This window comes from Labeo rohita, chromosome 1, assembly GCF_022985175.1.
Source record: "Labeo rohita strain BAU-BD-2019 chromosome 1, IGBB_LRoh.1.0, whole genome shotgun sequence".
Classification (NCBI taxonomy): domain Eukaryota; kingdom Metazoa; phylum Chordata; class Actinopteri; order Cypriniformes; family Cyprinidae; genus Labeo; species Labeo rohita.
The window spans coordinates 27037708-27057104 of record NC_066869.1 but is presented as its reverse complement, the minus strand read 5'-3'; the positions used below and the strand labels follow the sequence as shown (position 1 = coordinate 27057104).

The window sequence follows — 19397 nt, the reverse complement described above, 5'->3', positions numbered from 1 at the left end:
TTTACAAATTATTATTATTAGTTTTAATTATTATTCTAATTTAGTTCAGCTTAGATTTACTACTATTTAGGGCTGGGTGGTATATCGAGTTTGTATGATATATCAATATATTCTGTAGCGATATGGTAAGAGACAATACCATTTTTATCAATATACAGTAGTTTGATATGACGCAATCTGAAAAATATCAGAGGAGCTGCTCTGGGAAAATGCATAATTCAATTTGTTCTAACATGAAACATGCTTTATATTAAAAGCTTTAAGATTACTCGTAATACTTGTACCTCTATATGCTGTTTTCTTAAGTGCACAACTTACATTTTAAGGTAAAAAAAAAACTGTTTTAAATATTAATATTAATAATAATAATAATAAATGTTTCTTGAACAGCAAATAAGCATATTAGAATGATTTCTGAAGGATCATGTAAAACTGAAGACTGGAGTAATAATGCTGAAAATGTAGCTTTGATCACAGGAATAAATTACATTTGAAAATATACTTAAACAGAAAAAAAGTTGTTTTCAATAGTAAAAAAAATATTTAAAAATTGTACTGTTTTTGCTGTGCTTTGAATCAAATAAATGCAGGCTAAGTGGGCAGAAAACACATTAAAAAATATATTAAAAATCTTACTGTTCAAAAACTTTTGACTGGTTGTGTACATGGTTACTTTCACTGTATTTGTTTTCTTTGCCTTTAATATAAACATTGTTCCATTGGACAACATTGGTTACCAAAAATTTCCATTTCAAATTAATGCTGTTCTTTTGACCTTTTCATTTAAAGAATTCTGAACAAAGAATATATATGTATCATGGTTCCCGCAATAATATTAATCATCACAACTGTATTTAATACTGGTAATAAGAAGAAATGTTTCTTGAGCAGCCAATCAGCATATTACAGGGTTCCTCAAATAGCAGACTGCGGTCTGGTTCTGGACCCCAGCTTAGTTTTAACCACACTGTGAGACATTATAATGACAGGGGTAGCACCATATTACCGTTTCTGCAATTTAAAGTGAGCAGGTGTTTATGGAGCTGTAAACCCCACAAGCGCTAAGGGTCATTTATAGTAATGATCTTTCAACGCTATATCCTATAATATTTTTATCAAGAGACAAACACTTCATTCATGCCTTTTCCACATAGTGGGCACTGTTACTCTCTCCCACTAAAGACATAAAGCACCAAATTAAGATCAGCAGATGACACGGTTACAAACTTTTTATCAGTAGTGTACGCTACGCCTACACTATAGATTTACATTTCAAGTATGTAATTTTTCAAGCCTGTGCTTCAACTGTCTATGTTTTGGCTGCAGACATGCACCAGTAGAGCGTAGCAAAATGGAAATACCTGTCTTTTTTCTTTTCTAGCCAGTTTAGCATGTTTTCTCACTCCTGACATTTACCAATGCTGTGAAAAGCAGAGCACAAATGTTAAATTAGCCTGTCAGTGAGACTTCACTGAGCTGTGGCGACTCACTGATTATTGTCTTCTACTTGTCTAACTTTAATTCTGGTCGTGTCTTAACTAGCCACACGTCTTTGTTTTAGCTTATCTATTTTTCTTCGCACTCATCTACCACAGCCCAGTGTCCAGAACCGATAGTGCTCTCCTTCAAGTGCAGGCCCTGATCTTGACAGTGTAGACACAAGGATTCAACAGCATTTCATCACAATGGAATGATTAACAAAGGCATGATCGGCACCTCTGTCACACAGGGTTTAAATCGTGGGAACTTATACTGTATGACAAATTCCTCCTCAAGAACGCAGGCTCCAAAAATAATTATAGCTATCATAACCAGGAGGACAACAATCAGCATATTTAAAAATCTTTTGCTTTGATTGTTTACTTGTCAAAGACAGGCATTTCTTAGTTATACAAGAACTAATGTTCAAGAACACTTTCTTTTTCTCGAGGCGGTAACAGAAGTTAAAAGTATGTCTCCCTGCAACTTTTAAAGTTAATGAAGTGCTTATTATTGTACATAGACATCACACGAACAGAAAACAAGACTACACCCACTTTTACTTACAGTGACAATATATGGACATGTCTATCAACACTTCACTTAAAGATTACTTGATTTGGCCTTGGAGGAATCCAGTCAAGCCTGAAATGTCTGACTCCAAGAAAAAACAAGCAAAACATAAAAAAAAAACCTAAAGAAAAGTCCTTTTTACAAATTTACAAGTGCATGCAAAGGTTAAAGCAGTGTAAATGCCACAGCTCATCTCTACCGTGTACGTATTAATGCACAAGTTGAGTCATTTTATTGCAGTTAACCAGTATTATTATAATTTTAAAAAAATCTTACGGAAGAAAAATAACAATGATCCAATTACACTACTGTTCAAAAGTTTGGGGTCTGCAAGATTTTTTGATACTCTTGAGCAGAAGTGCTCAGCCCTGTTCCTGGAGATCTACCTTCCTGCAGAGCAAATCTAAGTAGATCTGCAGGAACAGGGTTGGGCAGCCCTGCTTTTGAGTCTCTAAGGCTGCATTTAATTGATTAAAAATACAGTAAAAATTGAATTAGAGTGAAATATCACTACAATTTAATTTTTTTTATTATTTAAATATATTTTAAAGGGATGTGACGACATCTCGTGCCAGATCGGATGTGTCTCGTGACGATATCCTCGCAAAACATTTTGCAGTGTTTACATTAGAGCTGCACGATAATCCTTAAAATATCGAGATCTCGATTCAAACACGCACACGTCTATTACGACTGTTTCACATCGCGAGTGTCAGTGGAGCGTGAGAAACGCGTTTTGTCGCTGCCCATGTTAATGAATCAGAGGGTCGGGGTAAATGTGAACAGAAAAAGCAACACAAACAGTCTTTTCAACCACATTATAATCATTATTTCTGTGTTACAGACATTTAAATAATAGAAGTAGTGGGATAAAAGTTTATAGTTTGGGTATAAACACTTATTGTCTACCCTTATCCTCTTCCGCCAGGAAGTGGTGACAACTGCCGGTTTAAAAAAACAAGTATGTTATTGAATCATTCATTCAGGAGATTTCAATAGTCAAACAAGTCTTAAAGGGGTCATCGGATGCTACGTTCACTTTTTCATGTTGTTTGAACATTAATGTGTGTTGGCAGTGTATGTACAAATCTACCCTATAATGATAAAAATCCATGCAGTGGTTTTTAATTAATCTGTAAAAAATAATATCCTCTTTTTCAAATCGAGCCATTCTCAGATGCCTGTCGGTGTGGCATCACACCCACAGAGGCCGCTCCCACGATAGTTGATTGACATGAGTGTCTTACCTCAAGAGTATCTCTGACTGAGCAACTGAGGTGTTTTGTTGCTGGATGTAATAATAAACATACTGGTCGTCATTTACTCCCGACATCTGAGCCGCTGAAGATGCAGTGGATTACGTTTGTTTGTGAAGGGAATGTGGCTCCCGATCTACTATATCCCTCTATGTTCGCACGAATCGTTCGTGATCCAGCTTCACTTACAGCAGAAGTGAGTATATGTTTTTTTTTTTTTTTTAATGAATCTTTGTGATCACCTTTCCTAATAACGTGCTAGTTAGCAAGTTTAGCGGGTAAACGCGGCTAAATGCGACTGAAGTAAACAGGCTCGTCACTCCACAGAGAGAAGAGAGGGGCGGGGCGAGCAGAGCTCACTTGCATTTAAAGGAACAACCCCTCAGAATGGGATGATTTTTGCAGAGCTCATTTTAACAAGGTACAAAGGGTGTTGTTTTACACAACCTTTGAGAATTTTTAACCAAAGTATATAATAGACTTTTCACTAAGACCCTAAAGAATCATATCAACTTGTGGAAAATGGGCATCCGATGACCCCTTTAATGAAGTGAAACACTGACTCTGAGAATTTTTTTTTTTTTTTTTAAATGCACCCACGTTTTTTGGCATTTTGTCTTTTTCAGTTGAATAAAAGACTATTTTCCCTATATATTTATTCAGTGAGGATTTCTTAAGAAAAGATTAAAAATCTTCTCTCGTCTCTTTCTCATGAACCCAGTCTCGTGTCTTGCCTCGCCTCGTCTCGTCTCGTGTTTCAGCATCATTACTCCAGTCTTCACTGTCACATGATCCTTCAGAAATCATTCTAATATGCTGATTTGCTGCTCAAGAAACATTTATTATTATCAAATTGAAAACAGTTGTGCTGCTTAATATTTTTGTGGGGAGTGACTTCTTTAAGATTCTTTAATAAATCACACATTTAAAAGAAAACCATTGGAAGACATAAATCTTTTGCAACATTCTTCTGATCAATTTGTGCTGAATAAAAGTATTAAATTGGTTAAAAAACTTTGAAAAGGTAATGTACTTTGATATCTTATTGGAATTCATATCGGCTGAAGTAGCTGTCAATGCCTAGCCCTAATTTTGAAAATGGTTTGATTTCAAAATGCCAAGAAGGTTTTTTTTGTAATCATCGCATTTATCCACAGATTTCACTAGTGTATTAAAATGTTATGATTCACAGACATTCAGCTGTCATGATTCTTTTCACTGAGCGACTGCATAAATTCCTGCGCATGTATTTGCACAATAGTTTTTTTATTGAATAACTGTCAATCAGAAAATAAAGACAGCTACATATTGTCACGCATATGTGGGAGGTGTGTATAACTTACTGGTCTAAGAGTTGATCATATTTGGCTTGGGCATCTCTTTCTGCATTCAGTGCTCTGTCTTTCTCAATGACAGCATTATCTCGGGTTTCACGAAGGTTTCTGAAAGAGTAGTAAACACATTTCTTGAAACAATACTGTACATTTATGCAGGACATTTTTAAGTTAAGTGTACTTTAAAGCCTTGACACAACATAAAAAATGATCATTCATTACCTGTATTAATACATGTAATACAATACAAACAAGCAAACCCAAGCATTCCACTGCCAACTGTTTCTGTGTAATATTCCTTAGTATCACAGGCACTTTGGGGAGACCAGACTGGGTGGTTATATCACAAATAAGTCATTTTGATGCAGAGAGATGGCAAAAATCCAGTTACACAGAAATTATAGTCCCGCAAAAGCGAAGAAGCAGTGTGTGAAATTTCTGAGCTGTCATGAAACATGACATGCCAATTTCCAAAAACAACAAAAAAAGTATACTGTTGCTCTGATGGTGTGTACAGAAAATTACACTGTAGTAGTGCAAGACTGAAGTGGAAATGCAAAAATATAATGCAAAGTTGTAAAATTTTAATCAGATAGTGTTTAGTAACAGCTACTATACTTTCATTAATGTTAATTTGTGTTTTTAATGATAAAAGCATCCCATATCTGTTTGGATTTTAGAGCAACTGAGCTTATAGGACAACTGTAGGCATGTGAAGACCAAATGTTCACAATGGACAGAACTTTCAAAGACCGCATCCCTTCTTAAGTTACTGATTTTCTTAAATATCTTAACAATGTTTACAAGACAAACATAAGAAGCAGAGTTCAGAGTTCCCTGACTTTTTAAAACAGTTGAAGTCAAAAGTTTACATACACCTTGCAGAATCTGCAAAATGTTAATTATTGTAGCAAAATAAGAGGGATCATACAAAATGTGTTATTTTTTTATTTAGTACTGACCTGAATAAGATATTTCACATAAAAGATGCATACATATAGTCTACAAGAGAAAATTATAGTAAAATTTATAAAAATGCCCCGTTCAAAAGATTACATACACTTCAGTCTTAATACTTTGTGGTGTAACCTGAATGATCCACAGCTGTGTTGTTTTTTTGTTTTTGTTTAGTGATAGTTATTCATGAGTCCCTTGTATGTTCTTAATAGTTAAACTGTTGTTCTTCAGAAAAATCTTTCAGGTCCCACAAATTATTTTGCTTTTAAAAGCATTTTTGTGTATTTGAACCCTCTCCAACAATAACTGTATGATTTTGATCAGGGTAAATTTACAGGGTAAAATATGCTACATGTCTGTAGCTTCTGAAGCACTGTACTCAATGAAAAAAAAATTATATGTAGGCAAAATAGGAAAAATGTACAAATCTTCACTCTTTTCAAAAGTTTTCACCCCTGGCTCTTAATGCATTTTTTTTCTTCTGGAGCATCAGTGAACGTTTGAACCTTCTGTAATAGATGCATATGAGCCCATCAGTTGTCCTCAGTGTGAAAAGATGGATCTCAAAATCACACAGTCATTGTTGGAAAGGGTTCAAGTACACAAAAAAATACTGAAAAACCAAAGAATTTGTGGGACCTGAAGGATTTTTCTGAAGAACAGCAGGCAGCTTTACTGTTCAGGACAAACAAGGGACTCATGAATAACCATCACTAAACAAAACAAAAAAAAAAAAAACAGCTGTGGATCATTCAGGTAACAACACAGAATTAAGAATCAAGTGTATGTAAACTTTTGAACGGGGTCATTATTTTCTCTTGTGGACTGCATGTAAACGTCTCTTCTGTGAAATATCTTATTCAGGTCAGTACTAAATAAAAAATAACATGCATTTTGTAAGACCCTTCTTATTTTGGTAAAATAATTAACATTTTGTAGATTCTGCAAGGTGTAAGTAAATTTTTGACCTCAACTGTATCAATTTTGGTCATTTATTATTACAGGATGATTATTAAACAAACAAACCAAAAAGAGATAGAGTTTTTAAAAAAAATTATATAGCCATTTCTAGCTATATAATTACATATTTTAGAGAATAGTACAATTTTGAATATTTAGATTTCCTACTGAATTTTTATGATGTTCGAAGATTTTTCAATGAGACTTCCAGGACTGGAAATGACAATTTAAAAACTTCCTTAGAGAAAGTTGAAGGCATGCTCTCACCTGTTCTCTCTCTCATACATCTCTTTAGATGCCCTCTGCAGGCTCTCGATTTCATGACTGGTCTTCATTCGAATGCGCTCCAGTTCATCATGCAGTTTGTTTTCATATTCTGTCTTATAGTGATCTCTGGTGGAGGGATGCCAAAAGCACAACTGTCAAACCATAATGACTTCACAAAAAAGATTAATGGATCTTGGATCTCTGTACAAATCCAAGCATATTAGCCACAATTATACAGTCACCCGATCTGGCCTATTTCTTCATATCATGCAAACTTGTTAATACTGGGCAATGCTGTACTTCTCATGAAATTAAACTCGATTTCTCACAATTGAAAAAAAGTTAAGAGCAGGAACAAGTAAATAGGAAGCACTATACTTATGTATCACACATACCTAGAAGCAACATATTTTTCATAAGCATCTTCCCTGGCCTTCTTTGTGTCTTCAAGCTGGGTCTGCAGTCTGTCCAGACGGTCTTCTTGATGAGCACAGCGCACATTAAGCTCCATGTTTTGCCTGTTTAAATATTCTTTGTCCTTCTGCATCAGTGTTACAGACTGATGTAGAGTGGCTACCTGCAGATGAAACAGGAAAAAGTGGTGAGAAAGAGTTAAATTAAATAACAGGAAAAAATTTGTGACAGATTTATGCTGACATTTAGCTACCAGGTGCCCCTATGGCTAGTGTGCCAGTTATAACATGTACTGTCATCCTTGTCAATGGATAATGCACTTACACCGCCCTCCTCCCCAAACATACAAAGGAATTCTAAAAAAACATCTCTAAATACGTCTCTAAATAATCTAAAAATAAAATAACATGAAACAGTGTCTGTCATCTCAGATGTTGATCATTTAAACATGGCCCAGTTAGTAAAATAAACTAAAGAATTGGCCTAATGGATATGGTGATCATTCAATAATCTTGTGTGTGTTAAGAGCACATTACCTCCTTATTTAGGTCATTCCTCTCTTTGGTCAGGGCAGTGTGTGTTAGGTCCAGCATTTCCACCTTCTTCCTCAACTCTCTTACCTCTGTTTCATACCCATCTCTCTCTCTGTGGACAAAATAAGACAGGTTATATTTATATGCACACACAACCACAGCATTAGAGATTTTTTTAATGTTTTTGAAAGAAAAGCTGCAAAAAAGGCTGCATTTCTTTTATCAAACACAGTAAAATCAGCAATATTGTGAAATATTATAATACATTAAAATAACTGTTTATTATTTTAAAATGTAACTTATTCCTGTAAAGACAGCAACCATTACACCAGTCTTTAGTGACACACGATTCTTCAAAAATCATTTTAATATGCTTATTTGCTGCTCAAGAAACATTTATTATTTGTATCAGTTTTTATGGATTCACAGTTTTGAAAATTTATTTCAGGATTCTTTGATAAAGAGTTCCACAGAACAGCATTTATTTGACATGTTATTTATTTATTTATTTATTTTTTAAATAAATATGGGGTGTATATGTTAACAGGCAATACTGCCAATACATTAAAATAATTTATAAATAAAATAATAAATAATAAATACATTTTTTGAGCTCCATATAGCTGTGAAGCTGTGCTCATGGCTCCTTATTCATTCTGTGTTGCCTGCTCGTGTGGTTTAGCAGCTGAATCATAAAGGCAATGCAGAACATTACACTCACCGTCTGATTTTGTCATAGTTCTCTCGTTTGTAGTCTCCTTCCTGAATAAGCTGCTTGGTGTCAGCAAGTTCCAGCGTGAGTCTCTGACAGCGGATCTCCAGCTCTGAGCGCGCTCTCCTCTCATCCTCATAGCTCTGGTTGAGATATGGGAAAGCAGGACAAAATGATACATATGTCACCGAAGTCTGTTGTTTTCATCAGAATGTCTATAATTATTCTGATATATACAATTTTGAATTTTAACGATGACTTTAAAAAAAGTATCCAAAAAGGGAAGAAAATATTTTTCACACCTCCATTAGTGATCTAATTTGGTTACGATGACTGTCCAGGTCCTCATTCAGGTTAGACTTTTTCACTTGCAGCTCAGTCACAAGAGCCCTCAGAGGGTTTACAACCTCGTAGAACTGAATCTATGCGAAACACACACACACACACATTATAACAATATTATAGCTTTTAAATCTCCTCAGGTTCTTGTCCACCAGTTTGTTAGTAGAAAGAACCAATAACACCAACACCAAAAAATATATTTAAAATTCATCATTTTCAACTCCACTTGATAATTCAGTGCTCACCGCTACATATTCAGGGATGGTGAGTTTGTCCTCAGGCAGTTCCTTCAGCTCAGAGTATTTCTCCTCAGATAGCTCCAGATCCCTCAGGCTCCTGCGAAGATCACCTGCACGATCACACAGCTGACGGTTTGTCTCTTCCAGCTGCTTCTGTCTGAGCATGATGGTGTCCATCTCCTGTTTCCTCAAGGCTTGTTGCTTCCTGCATAAGCATAAGAGACATTCAACCCTAAAGCCTGTTGTTCATAATCTAGTACATGCCTTGTGTCATCTGATTCATCCCCTTTTAACAATTAAAAGATCTTTTAGCCTTTTTGCTGTGAAATCTTTTCTATTTTTTTTTTTTTTACAAAGTAAAAGTAAGCATGAATTTTATATTTGAAGACTTTTTAAAAATAAACTACCGCTGCAGTGTAGGTTTACGAAATCATACATAATTTTTAGGAAAAATCATTAAAATGTGAGTATAAAAGATGATACATCAGGCTTTTGAACGTTTATCTGTTCATCTCACAATCATATTGTGACACACATTGTATTGTATTGCATTGCATTATATATTTTGCATCCACGTTTAAAACTACAGAGCTTTAGTCATAAAAGAAGCATTTAAATATAATTTTACTTTAGACAATTTGTTTGGAAAAAGAGTGACAATTTATAATAAATAATGCATTTTATGCAAATAATCTGTTATTCTGTAATAAAGATCTCATTGATTTAAATTACAAATTATAAATCTTATTTTTTTTGGCCATATAAATAACAACATCTGCACCAAATTGGAAATCACTGGTGTTTTTTCCTCCTGAAGTAAGAACTCCATATTCTCACTACCTTATACTATATGAGCCACAAAAGCCTGATGTATCAAATATGGTACAAATCATAAAACACGTATGCAACGTGTGCAAACTCTTTTAGATTTTGTCTAAATCTTCAATAAACTGTTCCATTGCATAACAATTAGATTTTAGATAAATTACATTTCTATTATTTTGTGTAAGGAGGCCATACTAGAAATATAACTAGAAATGACAAACTTTTATCGGATACAAATTTCCGGCATGTTTTATCAGACCAATTCCACTAAAATGAAAAAAAGGCAAATTTATCAGCCAGTGCCAATTTGACCACTGATATATTGTATGTCCATACTTCCAATGAATCTTTTTCTCAGTAAACCTATGTATAAATCAGTGTTGCCAGACGTATGATAATTATCGTATTTGTACGATAATTTAGACCTCTGTATGATGTACGATCAATAAAGAATGATGTATATCTGGCAACATGCAGGTTTCTGATGACAGTGACTTAGAGGTGAAATTTGGACCTTCCGACTTACTTACAATTTACCACTTAGTTATTTATCTGCTGTGCTAATTTGCAGAATGTGTCATAAAGTTGTTGGTCATTCTGTACATTCATTTTCTTCCAAATACGATAATTTTGAGCTTCTGGTACGATACTTAGACTTTCCAATCTGGCAACACTGGCATAAATGTACCTGTTTTCATCCTGCTGTAGTTTGAGCTGGCTGTCCAGACGCAGAGCGAGCACCTGTTTCTGATGGAGAGCATCATTCAGCCTTTCCTCCAGCTCTTCTATCTACAAACGAATGTGCAAAACAATACATTTAACACAAACAAAGACTAACGTGGACATTAGTGTTGCATTTATCAACCATTACCTTAGTAAGGTGGTCCACCTTGAGGTTGTCTATGAGCAGATTTTTCTGTGACAGCTCTATCTTGAGTTTTTGAAGGTTGTGAAGCAGCTCTTTTCTTTCCAGGAGCTGTTTTGTGACCTTCCCTGCGCCATCCTTCTCATCCGAAGACGATATGTCCTCAGTGGGGACTGTTGTCTCCAGACTGATGTCCTCAGACTCGATGGAGCTGGAGATGTTCGCCGTGGCGTCCTTTGGTTTCTTAGGTGGCATCTCGACAAACCTAAAAATCTAACTTTTAACCGTCCTACCGACTTGTCATGTGAGGTGTGAATTCTTTACGTTTCTTCAACGCTGGAAATGTGGATAATTAACGTTAGCAGTCAAGCGTCAGGACAAGAACTCAGAAGCTCAAGGAAAGAATTAACGGATAAGGCGCTAAGCGATGACAGCTGGACAAAGCAAGAAGACAAATTCGGTTATATCAGGTTAAATAACGTTACCTGACTGTCGCAGCCTCATGACACGACACGACAAAGTAATAAGGTATGTGAGACGTCAATCTTTAAAATGTGTTGTGTTGGAAAAGTGTTTTATGATTAAAACGAGAACTTATTTATTACACCGACTGTTGTTTTTAAGCGTCCCGCCTCCCATAGAAACAACAACGGCTGACAACAGAGAAGAGAAGTGAAGTTTGCGTTAAAGAGCGTCCGTCTCAAAAACGCGTACGATGGAAAATAACGCGCCACCTACAGAATTCCGCCTGAAGACTTTTAGTTTGAAATTTACCTAAAATTCGAGACCGGAAATAAGAGAATGTTCATTGTATCGTTGCATGTTTTTGGATTTGTGAACGAATAAATGTGTGTTTAATTATTTTTCTTCTGAAACAGTAATTTTTTTTTGCCATGTCTGCTCAAAACTTAATTGGACCCGCTTTGCCACCAACGGTGGGAAAAAGCAAAAACGATGATTCAGACGAAGAAGACGCAAGTATGATAACACACACACACTGTAATAGTAGCTGCTTTTTGAACTGCAAAATGTGCTATTTTTTATTATTTCGTATGTGCAAATGCATAACCAGGCTGATTGCATTTAGTTTTTTGCATTTAGTAATTCACTCCTAGTTTAGATTGAAATATAAATTAATGCACTCAGTAAATAATTCATGTTGCCTCCAGTCATAGGTCCAGCTTTGCCTCCCAAGTATAAAGCTTCAGAGTCCTCCAGCTCATGTGAAGACAGTGATCAAGAGGAGGTTGTGTTCAAGAGAGCCAAATACTCATCATCATCTAGGAACCGGCCTTCTTCAAAGTATGATACTTGATGGCTTTCCAAATAAAGGGATTCATAGTTTATGAAAAGTCAAAAGTTTTTGAACAGTAAGTTTTTTAATGTTTTTAAAGAATTATATGCTACTCACCAAGCCTGCATTTATTTGATCCAAGCAGTAATATTGTGAAATATTTTTTACTATTTAAAATAACGTTTTTTTGTTTGAATATGTTTTAAAATGTAATTTATTCTTGCGATTTCAAAGCTAAATTTTTAGCATCATTACTCCAGTCACATGATCCTTTAGAAATCATTCTAATATTCTGATTTGCTGCTCGAAAACATTTATTATTATTATGTTGAAAACAGCAGAGTAGATTTTTTTTTTTCAGGTTTCTTTGATGAATAGAAAGTATTTATCTGAAATAGAAATCTTTTGTAACATTATGAATGTCTTTATCATCACTTTCAATCAATTTAAAGCACCCTTGCTAAGTAAAAGTATTAATTTATATAATTTATTTTTTTCTACTGACTCAAAGCTTTTGAATGGTATAGAGTAATGTTACAATAGGTTTTTATTTCAGAGAAATACTGATGCTGGATCTTTCTATTCATCTGAGAATCCTAAAAAAAAGTACTCACCTGTTTTAAATATTGATAATAAAAGTAAAAATGTTTTTTTAAACAGCAAATCAGCATATTAGAATGATTTGTGAAGGATCGTGTGACCCTGAAGACTGGGGTAGTAATGCAGAAAATGTAGCTTTGATCACAGGAATAAATTACATTTGAAAATATATTTAAATTAATTATTTTAAATAGTACGAATTTTTACAGGCTTGGTGAGCAGAAGAGAATTCTTTAAAAAAACATTAAAAATCAGTCAAAAACATCTGACTGGTGGTGTAGGTCATAAATTAACCACTTTTAATTTATCAGTTTTTTTAAATGTTATGTTGGGAAATAGTTAACCATATAAAGCATACTGAATCATATCCTGATACATAAGTTTCTAAGGCCTTTAAGTTATATAATCAAAATTATTAAAAACACCTGAAAAACCTGCTGTATACAATCTACTACATGCTTTCTGTATTCTGATTGATACTTAATACTTATATTATATTACTTAATGTTTTAGCAATTTAAAGGCCTTGCTAAAAATCCAGCTTAAGTTTACTTAACTATCTATATATAATTTTTATTTTTAAGAAAAATCAAGTTCAAATGTATGTACAGTGGGTACGGAAAGTATTCAGACCCCCTTAAATTTTTCAGTCTTTGTTATATTGCAGCCATTTGCTAAAGTCATTTAAGTTCATTTTTTCTTTTCCTCATTTATGTACACACAGCACCCCATATTGACAGAAAAACACAGAATTGTTGACATTTTTGCAGATTTATTAAAAAAGAAAAACTGAAAAATCACATGGTCCTAAGTATTTAGACCCTTTGCTGTGACACTCATATATTTAACTCTGATCATCCTTGAGATGGTTCTACACCTTCATTTGAGTCCATGTTTGATTATACTGATTGGACTTGATTAGGAAAGCCACACACCTGTCTATATAAGACCTTACAGCTCACAGTGCATGTCAGAGCAAATGAGAATCATGAGGTCAAAGGAACTGCCTGAAGAGCTCAGAGACAGAATTGTGGCAAGGCACAGATCTGGCCAAGGTTACAAAAAATCCTTAAATGGAAGACGTTTGGGATGACCAGAACCCTTCCTAGAGCTGGCCTTCCGGCCAAACTGAGCTATCGGGGGAGAAGAGCCTTGGTGAGAGAGGTAAAGAAGAACCCAAAGATCACTGTGGCTGAGCTCCAGAGATGCAGTCAGGAGATGGGAGAAAGTTGTAGAAAGTCAACCATCACTGCAGCCCTCCACCAGTCGGGGCTTTATGTCAGAGTGGCCCGACGGAAGCCTCTCCTCAGTGCAAGACACATGAAAGCCCACCTGAAGGACTCCAAGATGGTGATAAATAAGATTCTCTGGTCTGATGAGACCAAGATAGAACTTTTTGGCCTTAATTCTAAGCGGTATGTGTGGAGAAAACCAGGCACTGCTCATCACCTGTCCAATACAGTCCCAACAGTGAAGCATGGTGGTGGCAGCATCATGCTGTGGGGGTGTTTTTCAGCGAGGGAAAGATGAATGCGGCCAAGTACAGGGATATCCTGGACAAGAACCTTCTCCAGAGTGCTCAGGACCTCAGACTGGGCCGAAGGTTTACCTTCCAACAAAACAATGACCCTAAGCACACAGCTAAAATAACGAAGGAGTGGCTTCACAACAACTCCGTGACTAGAGTCAAGCGGCCCAGCCAGAGCCCTGACTTAAACCCAATTGAGCATCTCTGGAGAGACCTAAAAATAGCTGTCCACCAATGTTTACCATCCAACCTGACAGAACTGGAGAGGATCTGCAAGGAGGAATGGCAGAGGATCCCCAAATCCAGGTGTGAAAAACTTGTTGCATCTTTCCCAAAAAGACTCATGGCTGTATTAGATCAAAAGGGTGCTTCTACTAAATACTGAGCAAAGGGTCTGAATACTTAGGACCATGTGATATTTCAGTTTTTCTTTTTTAATAAATCTGCAAAAATGTCAACAATTCTGTGTTTTTCTGTCAGTATGGGGTGCTGTGTGTACATTTAATGAGGAAAAAAAATGAACTTAAATGATTTTAGCAAATGGCTGCAATATAACAAAGAGTGAAAATTTTAAGGGGGTCTGAATACTTTCTGTACCCACTGTATTATTCGTTAGGCTTTTGAGGAACATTTATTTGTTCATTTCTCAATCAACATTGTATTGTGTGATTGCATTGTATGTTTTGCCTCCACAATAAAAACTTCTGAGCTTTGATCATAAAGCTTAGCATTTAAATATCACCATAAGATTGATATTAAGTGATGTTTATGATGCAGTTTTTTATGGTTCTTTAACAGCAGCAGGGGCAACATGAAAGATGAGATGGATATAAAGCAAGTCGATAAGGATGAAGAGGATGAAGATGAAGGTTTCTTTGGTCCAGCTCTTCCCCCAGGATATCAAAAGCAAGAAAAATCACCTGAAGGGTAATAAACACTTAATAATAGTATCCCACATGGTCATTTGTAGAGCCATTTCAGCATCTCAATCTAAGTATTGAATGAACTACATTTTGCATCAATAGGCCACCTTTACTAGGACCTGCCCTCCCTCCAGGATTTAAAAAACAAGATGAAGATGATGATGATGAAGATGCAAAAGACGATACCGGAGGGTTTTCAGGACCAGCTTTACCACCAGGATATCGAAAGCAGGACAGATCTACTGAACGGTAATGTTTTTGTTATGTAGAGTTAATAGCATCACACACTGCTATATGTTTTCTAATTTTACAAGCAAATGTAAATGTTGATTTAGATTTTTTTTTTTCTCTGCAGACCACCTGTAATAGGACCTGCTCTGCCTCCAGGCTTTAAAAAACATGATACAGATGAGGATGAAGATGAAGAGGAGGGGAAAGGTGATGCTAGAGGATTTTTAGGACCAGCTCTACCACCAGGTTATACACCAGCAGAGTCAAGCGGTGAAGAAGAAGAAGATGATTATGTCATTGGACCCATGCCATCAAAAGGACCGTCCCAGGACTCTGTGGCATTGGACTTTGAAAGAAGAGCACAAAGAATGAAAGACAAACTTACCGGAGTAGATGTAAGTGTTATTTTTTTGTCTACTAATTAAGGTAGTATTTTGGATATGTATCTATTATTGTTATTATCATTATTTACTATGTTATTTTTTGGTTTTGTATATTGTATATTTCTTTCTATTTTCTATCTTTGTGCATGTGCTACTAATTTTAAGCCATATAAACTATACTACCAATTTGTGTTTCCGTACTTCATACCTCAGGACAAGTCATTTTGATGACAAGAAAGAACTTGACTGATATGTTTTATTCAACACTAAAATAGATGTTGATTTATTTCAGTCAGTGGGCAGACTAAATCTGGGACTTTTCTGCTTTTAGACTGGCCCCAAAGTGCTCTCCAGAGAGAGCTGGATGACAGAGTTGCCTCCGGAGTTGCAGCATGTGGGCCTGGAAGCACGAACCTTTAAGAAAAGATCAGGCCCTGAGAACAAAGACCGCTCAGTTTGGACTGACACTCCCGCTGACCGTGAGCGAAAAGCTAGGGTGAGTTAGCAATAGATGTAATTGAGTTCAGATGTGAAATGTGGGGATTGTTGTGCAGAGTCATCTTAGATTTTCCAGTGATATCATATGTGATTTTGCAGGTATTACAAGGTTTTATTTTTTACACACTTTGTTTTGGAGGATTGCAATTTCAGGGATTTTTTTTTTGGAAATTCCCTTCTTGTTTGTCTATCTTAGGAACGACTAGAGGCTAAGGAAAAAGGTGAATCTGCCAGGGACGATGGGCCTCGTCTGTCTCAGAAAGAGCTTGAGATGGCTGAAAAAGTTTCAAAATATAATGTAAGTTCCGTTAAATCCAGCTTTAAAATGTATTATAAACTGTACTTGAATTATTTAAGTCTATCATATGTGAATATATATATATATATATATATATATATTACCAGTAAAAAGTTTGGAATACTGTTTATTTGATCAAAACTACAGTAAAAATGATTTATTTTGAAGTAGCTCACTCTGATGAACAATACCTTTAGTTTGCTAGATACAGCTGTGACTGCTTAAGTATAACTTTTGAATTTCATTCTCAAAACTCCCATATCTTTTTAGGAGACTAAGCGTGGTGAATCTCTCATCAGTATGCACGCTACGAAGATGAAGAGAAAAGCTGAGGAGGATGCTAAAAAGCCTGTGGAAAGAAGACCCTTTGACAGAGACCAGGATCTCCAAGTCAATCGGTTTGATGAGGCTCAAAAAAAAGCTTTGCTCAAGAAGTCACAAGAGCTGAACACCCGCTTTTCACACAGCAAAGACCGCATGTTTCTATGAGGGACATTCAACAAATTTATCTCTTTTTATCAAGGATTTTCCTAAAGGACATTGTACTGCTTTGGAATCCTTGAAGCATCATCACCATCAAAACATTATGTGCTTTGTTGACAAAATGTAAAATTTGGAGGACCGACTGTTCCTCAGTTATTTTCTTTTTATATACCAGTGTCTAATTGTAAGAGAGAGTACATTTAAAGTTAGATAATTTTGTGACTTCTATACGTTTTTGGGCCGCCTTTTTTATTGGCAGTGAACACTTGAGTATTATTGTTTATATCCAGTGACATACTTACATTATTCCCTTGAATTTTGACAGTTTTATGTTTTTGGGTTATGTATTGTTCACCAGAGTGTGCTTTCCTCATAGAATATGCCAAGTTCAAATCACTTGAACTTCACCCTAAAAATTTATAGAATTTATATTTTGCCTAATTTAAAGTGAAGACTATTTTAGGACCATTTTTGTTGTGTCATAACACCTCATCCCAAATTATTATTACCTTAATGATTCAAAAGTACGATGCTGAAAATGTAAATTCTAAATTATTACCAGTTGAGGTCAAAAGTTTATGTACACCCTGCTAAATCTGGAAAATGTTAATTATTTGGCAAAATAAGAGGGATCATACAAAATGCATGTTGTTTTTTTTATTAAGTACTGACCTGAATAATATATTTCACATAAAATACATTTACATATAGTCCGCAAGAGAAAATAATAGTTGAATTTGTATTGAACCCATTCAAAAGTTTACATACAATTTATTTTTAATACTGTGTTGTTATATGAATGATCCACAGCTGTTTTTTTAAGTGATAGTTGTTCATGAGTCCCTTGATTGTCCTGAACATTTAAACTGCCCACTGTTCTTCCTAAAAACCATACAATGCATTAAGAGCCAGGGGTGAAAACTTTAAAAAAAATTGAAGATCAGGGTAAATTTAAACTTATTTTGTCTTCTGGGAAACATGTAAGTATCTTCTGTAGCTTCTGAAGGGCATCAGAAGCTAGCTTCATGAGTCCCTTGTTTGTCCTGAACAAATAAACTGCCTGCTTTTCTTCAGAAAAATCGTTCAGTTGCCACAAATTCTTTATTTTTTTCAGCATTATTGTAAATTTGAACCCTTTCCAGCAATCACTGTATAATTTTGAGATCCATCATTTCACACTGAGGACAACATATGAGGGACTCTTATGCAACTATTACAGAAGGTTCAAATGCTCACAGATGCTTCAGAAGGAAATACAATGCATTAAGAGCTGATGGGTGAAAACTTTTTGATTTGAAGATCAGGGTAAATTTAACTTATTTTGTCCTCTATAGATTCTGAAGGGCAGTTCTACATGAAAAAAAAAATATGAAAATTGTACACATCTTCATTCTTTTCAAAAGTTTTCACCCCTGTCTCTTAATGCATCGTTTTCCTTCTGGAGCATCAGTGAGTGTTTGATCCTTTTGTAATAGTTGCATACGAGCTCAGTTGTCCTCAGTGTGAAAAAATGAATTTCAAAATCATACAGTCATTGTTGGAAAGAATTTGTGGGACCTGTAGGATTTTTCTGATTAACAGCGGGCAGTTTAATTGTTGAGGACAAACAAGGAACTCATGAACAACAATCGCTAAACAAAAAGAAGAAAAAAACAGCTGCGGATCATTCAGGTAACAACACAGTATTAAGAATCAAGTGCATGTAAACCTTTGAACGGAATCATTTTTAAAAATTTAACTATTATTTTTTTGTAGCCATCTTTTATGTGAAATATCTTATTCAGGTCAGTACTAAATAAAAATTAACATGCATTTTGTATGATCCCTCTTGTTTTGGTAAAATAATTAACATTCTGCAGATTCTGCAAAGTGTATGTAAACTTTTGACCTCAACTGTATGTCAGTTTTTGGTTGTATTTTGATTTATGTATTTGTCCAATATTCCGTTTAAATTCATTACATCGTTTTTGTACAGTACACTATTACTATATTACAGTAATGAGAATCAGCATTCATAATGATAATGTTACATTGCAAACAATCGTGATGGTCTGAAAAATATTCATTTTTTGTTGCCCCTTGTAAAAATGTCATTTTTGTTTTATTGCGATATAATTTAGATAATACGTTTGACTCTACAAGGTTCACCTGAATTGTTTGTGGGACGTTTTTATGCTATCAGAAATGTAAAATGTGAACTCCTGTAAATAAATACCTCTCAATAACACGCTCGCTTCTAAATAAGCATTTTACCAGAAATGAGGACCGTTTGTTTTCTGCCTAATAAAATTACACATTGACGTAGAAAATATCTCATTTAACTCTACAATTAATGCTTGAGCTAACAAAAAGTTTGTTTGTTTGTTAACTGTTTCTCAAAATCGGATTTTGTAACTACGTAGC

The 19397-nt window shown here is 35.1% G+C and overlaps 2 protein-coding genes across 5 annotated transcripts in view; one reads left to right on the top strand and one right to left on the bottom strand.

Annotated features, from left to right (window-relative positions):
* Positions 1 to 11446, bottom strand: part of pibf1 (progesterone immunomodulatory binding factor 1) — a 41791-nt gene extending 30345 nt beyond the window's left edge. The window contains exons 1-10 of one of the 2 annotated variants that reach the window (XM_051105774.1): positions 11242 to 11446; positions 10763 to 11092; positions 10580 to 10680; positions 9073 to 9271; positions 8788 to 8907; positions 8495 to 8628; positions 7777 to 7885; positions 7222 to 7403; positions 6827 to 6952; positions 4652 to 4750 (exon numbers count right to left, since the gene is read on the bottom strand). In XM_051105774.1, the coding sequence (XP_050961731.1) occupies positions 4652 to 4750; positions 6827 to 6952; positions 7222 to 7403; positions 7777 to 7885; positions 8495 to 8628; positions 8788 to 8907; positions 9073 to 9271; positions 10580 to 10680; positions 10763 to 11011 (1319 nt within the window). In that variant the 5' untranslated portion in view covers positions 11012 to 11092; positions 11242 to 11446. Of the gene's footprint in view, positions 1 to 4651; positions 4751 to 6826; positions 6953 to 7221; positions 7404 to 7776; positions 7886 to 8494; positions 8629 to 8787; positions 8908 to 9072; positions 9272 to 10579; positions 10681 to 10762 lie in introns of both variants that reach the window. The other variant, XM_051102488.1, reaches the window with a different exon arrangement.
* Positions 11447 to 11549: 103 nt separating this feature from the next.
* Positions 11550 to 19267, top strand: gpalpp1 (GPALPP motifs containing 1). Of its 3 annotated transcripts, none has more exons than XM_051120687.1 (8): positions 11550 to 11734; positions 11926 to 12058; positions 14980 to 15105; positions 15204 to 15350; positions 15457 to 15727; positions 16047 to 16211; positions 16410 to 16511; positions 16782 to 19267. In XM_051120687.1, exons 1-8 carry the CDS (start codon positions 11650 to 11652, stop codon positions 16998 to 17000), a joined length of 1248 nt encoding a protein of 415 aa, XP_050976644.1. In that variant the 5' UTR covers positions 11550 to 11649; the 3' UTR covers positions 17001 to 19267. The 3 variants fall into 3 exon arrangements, with proteins under 3 accessions (XP_050976644.1, XP_050976635.1, XP_050976627.1); XM_051120678.1 differs by having other exon boundaries at positions 14977 to 15105; XM_051120670.1 differs by lacking the exons at positions 11550 to 11734; positions 11926 to 12058 and adding an exon at positions 13463 to 14484 and having other exon boundaries at positions 14977 to 15105.
* Positions 19268 to 19397: the final 130 nt, after the last annotated feature.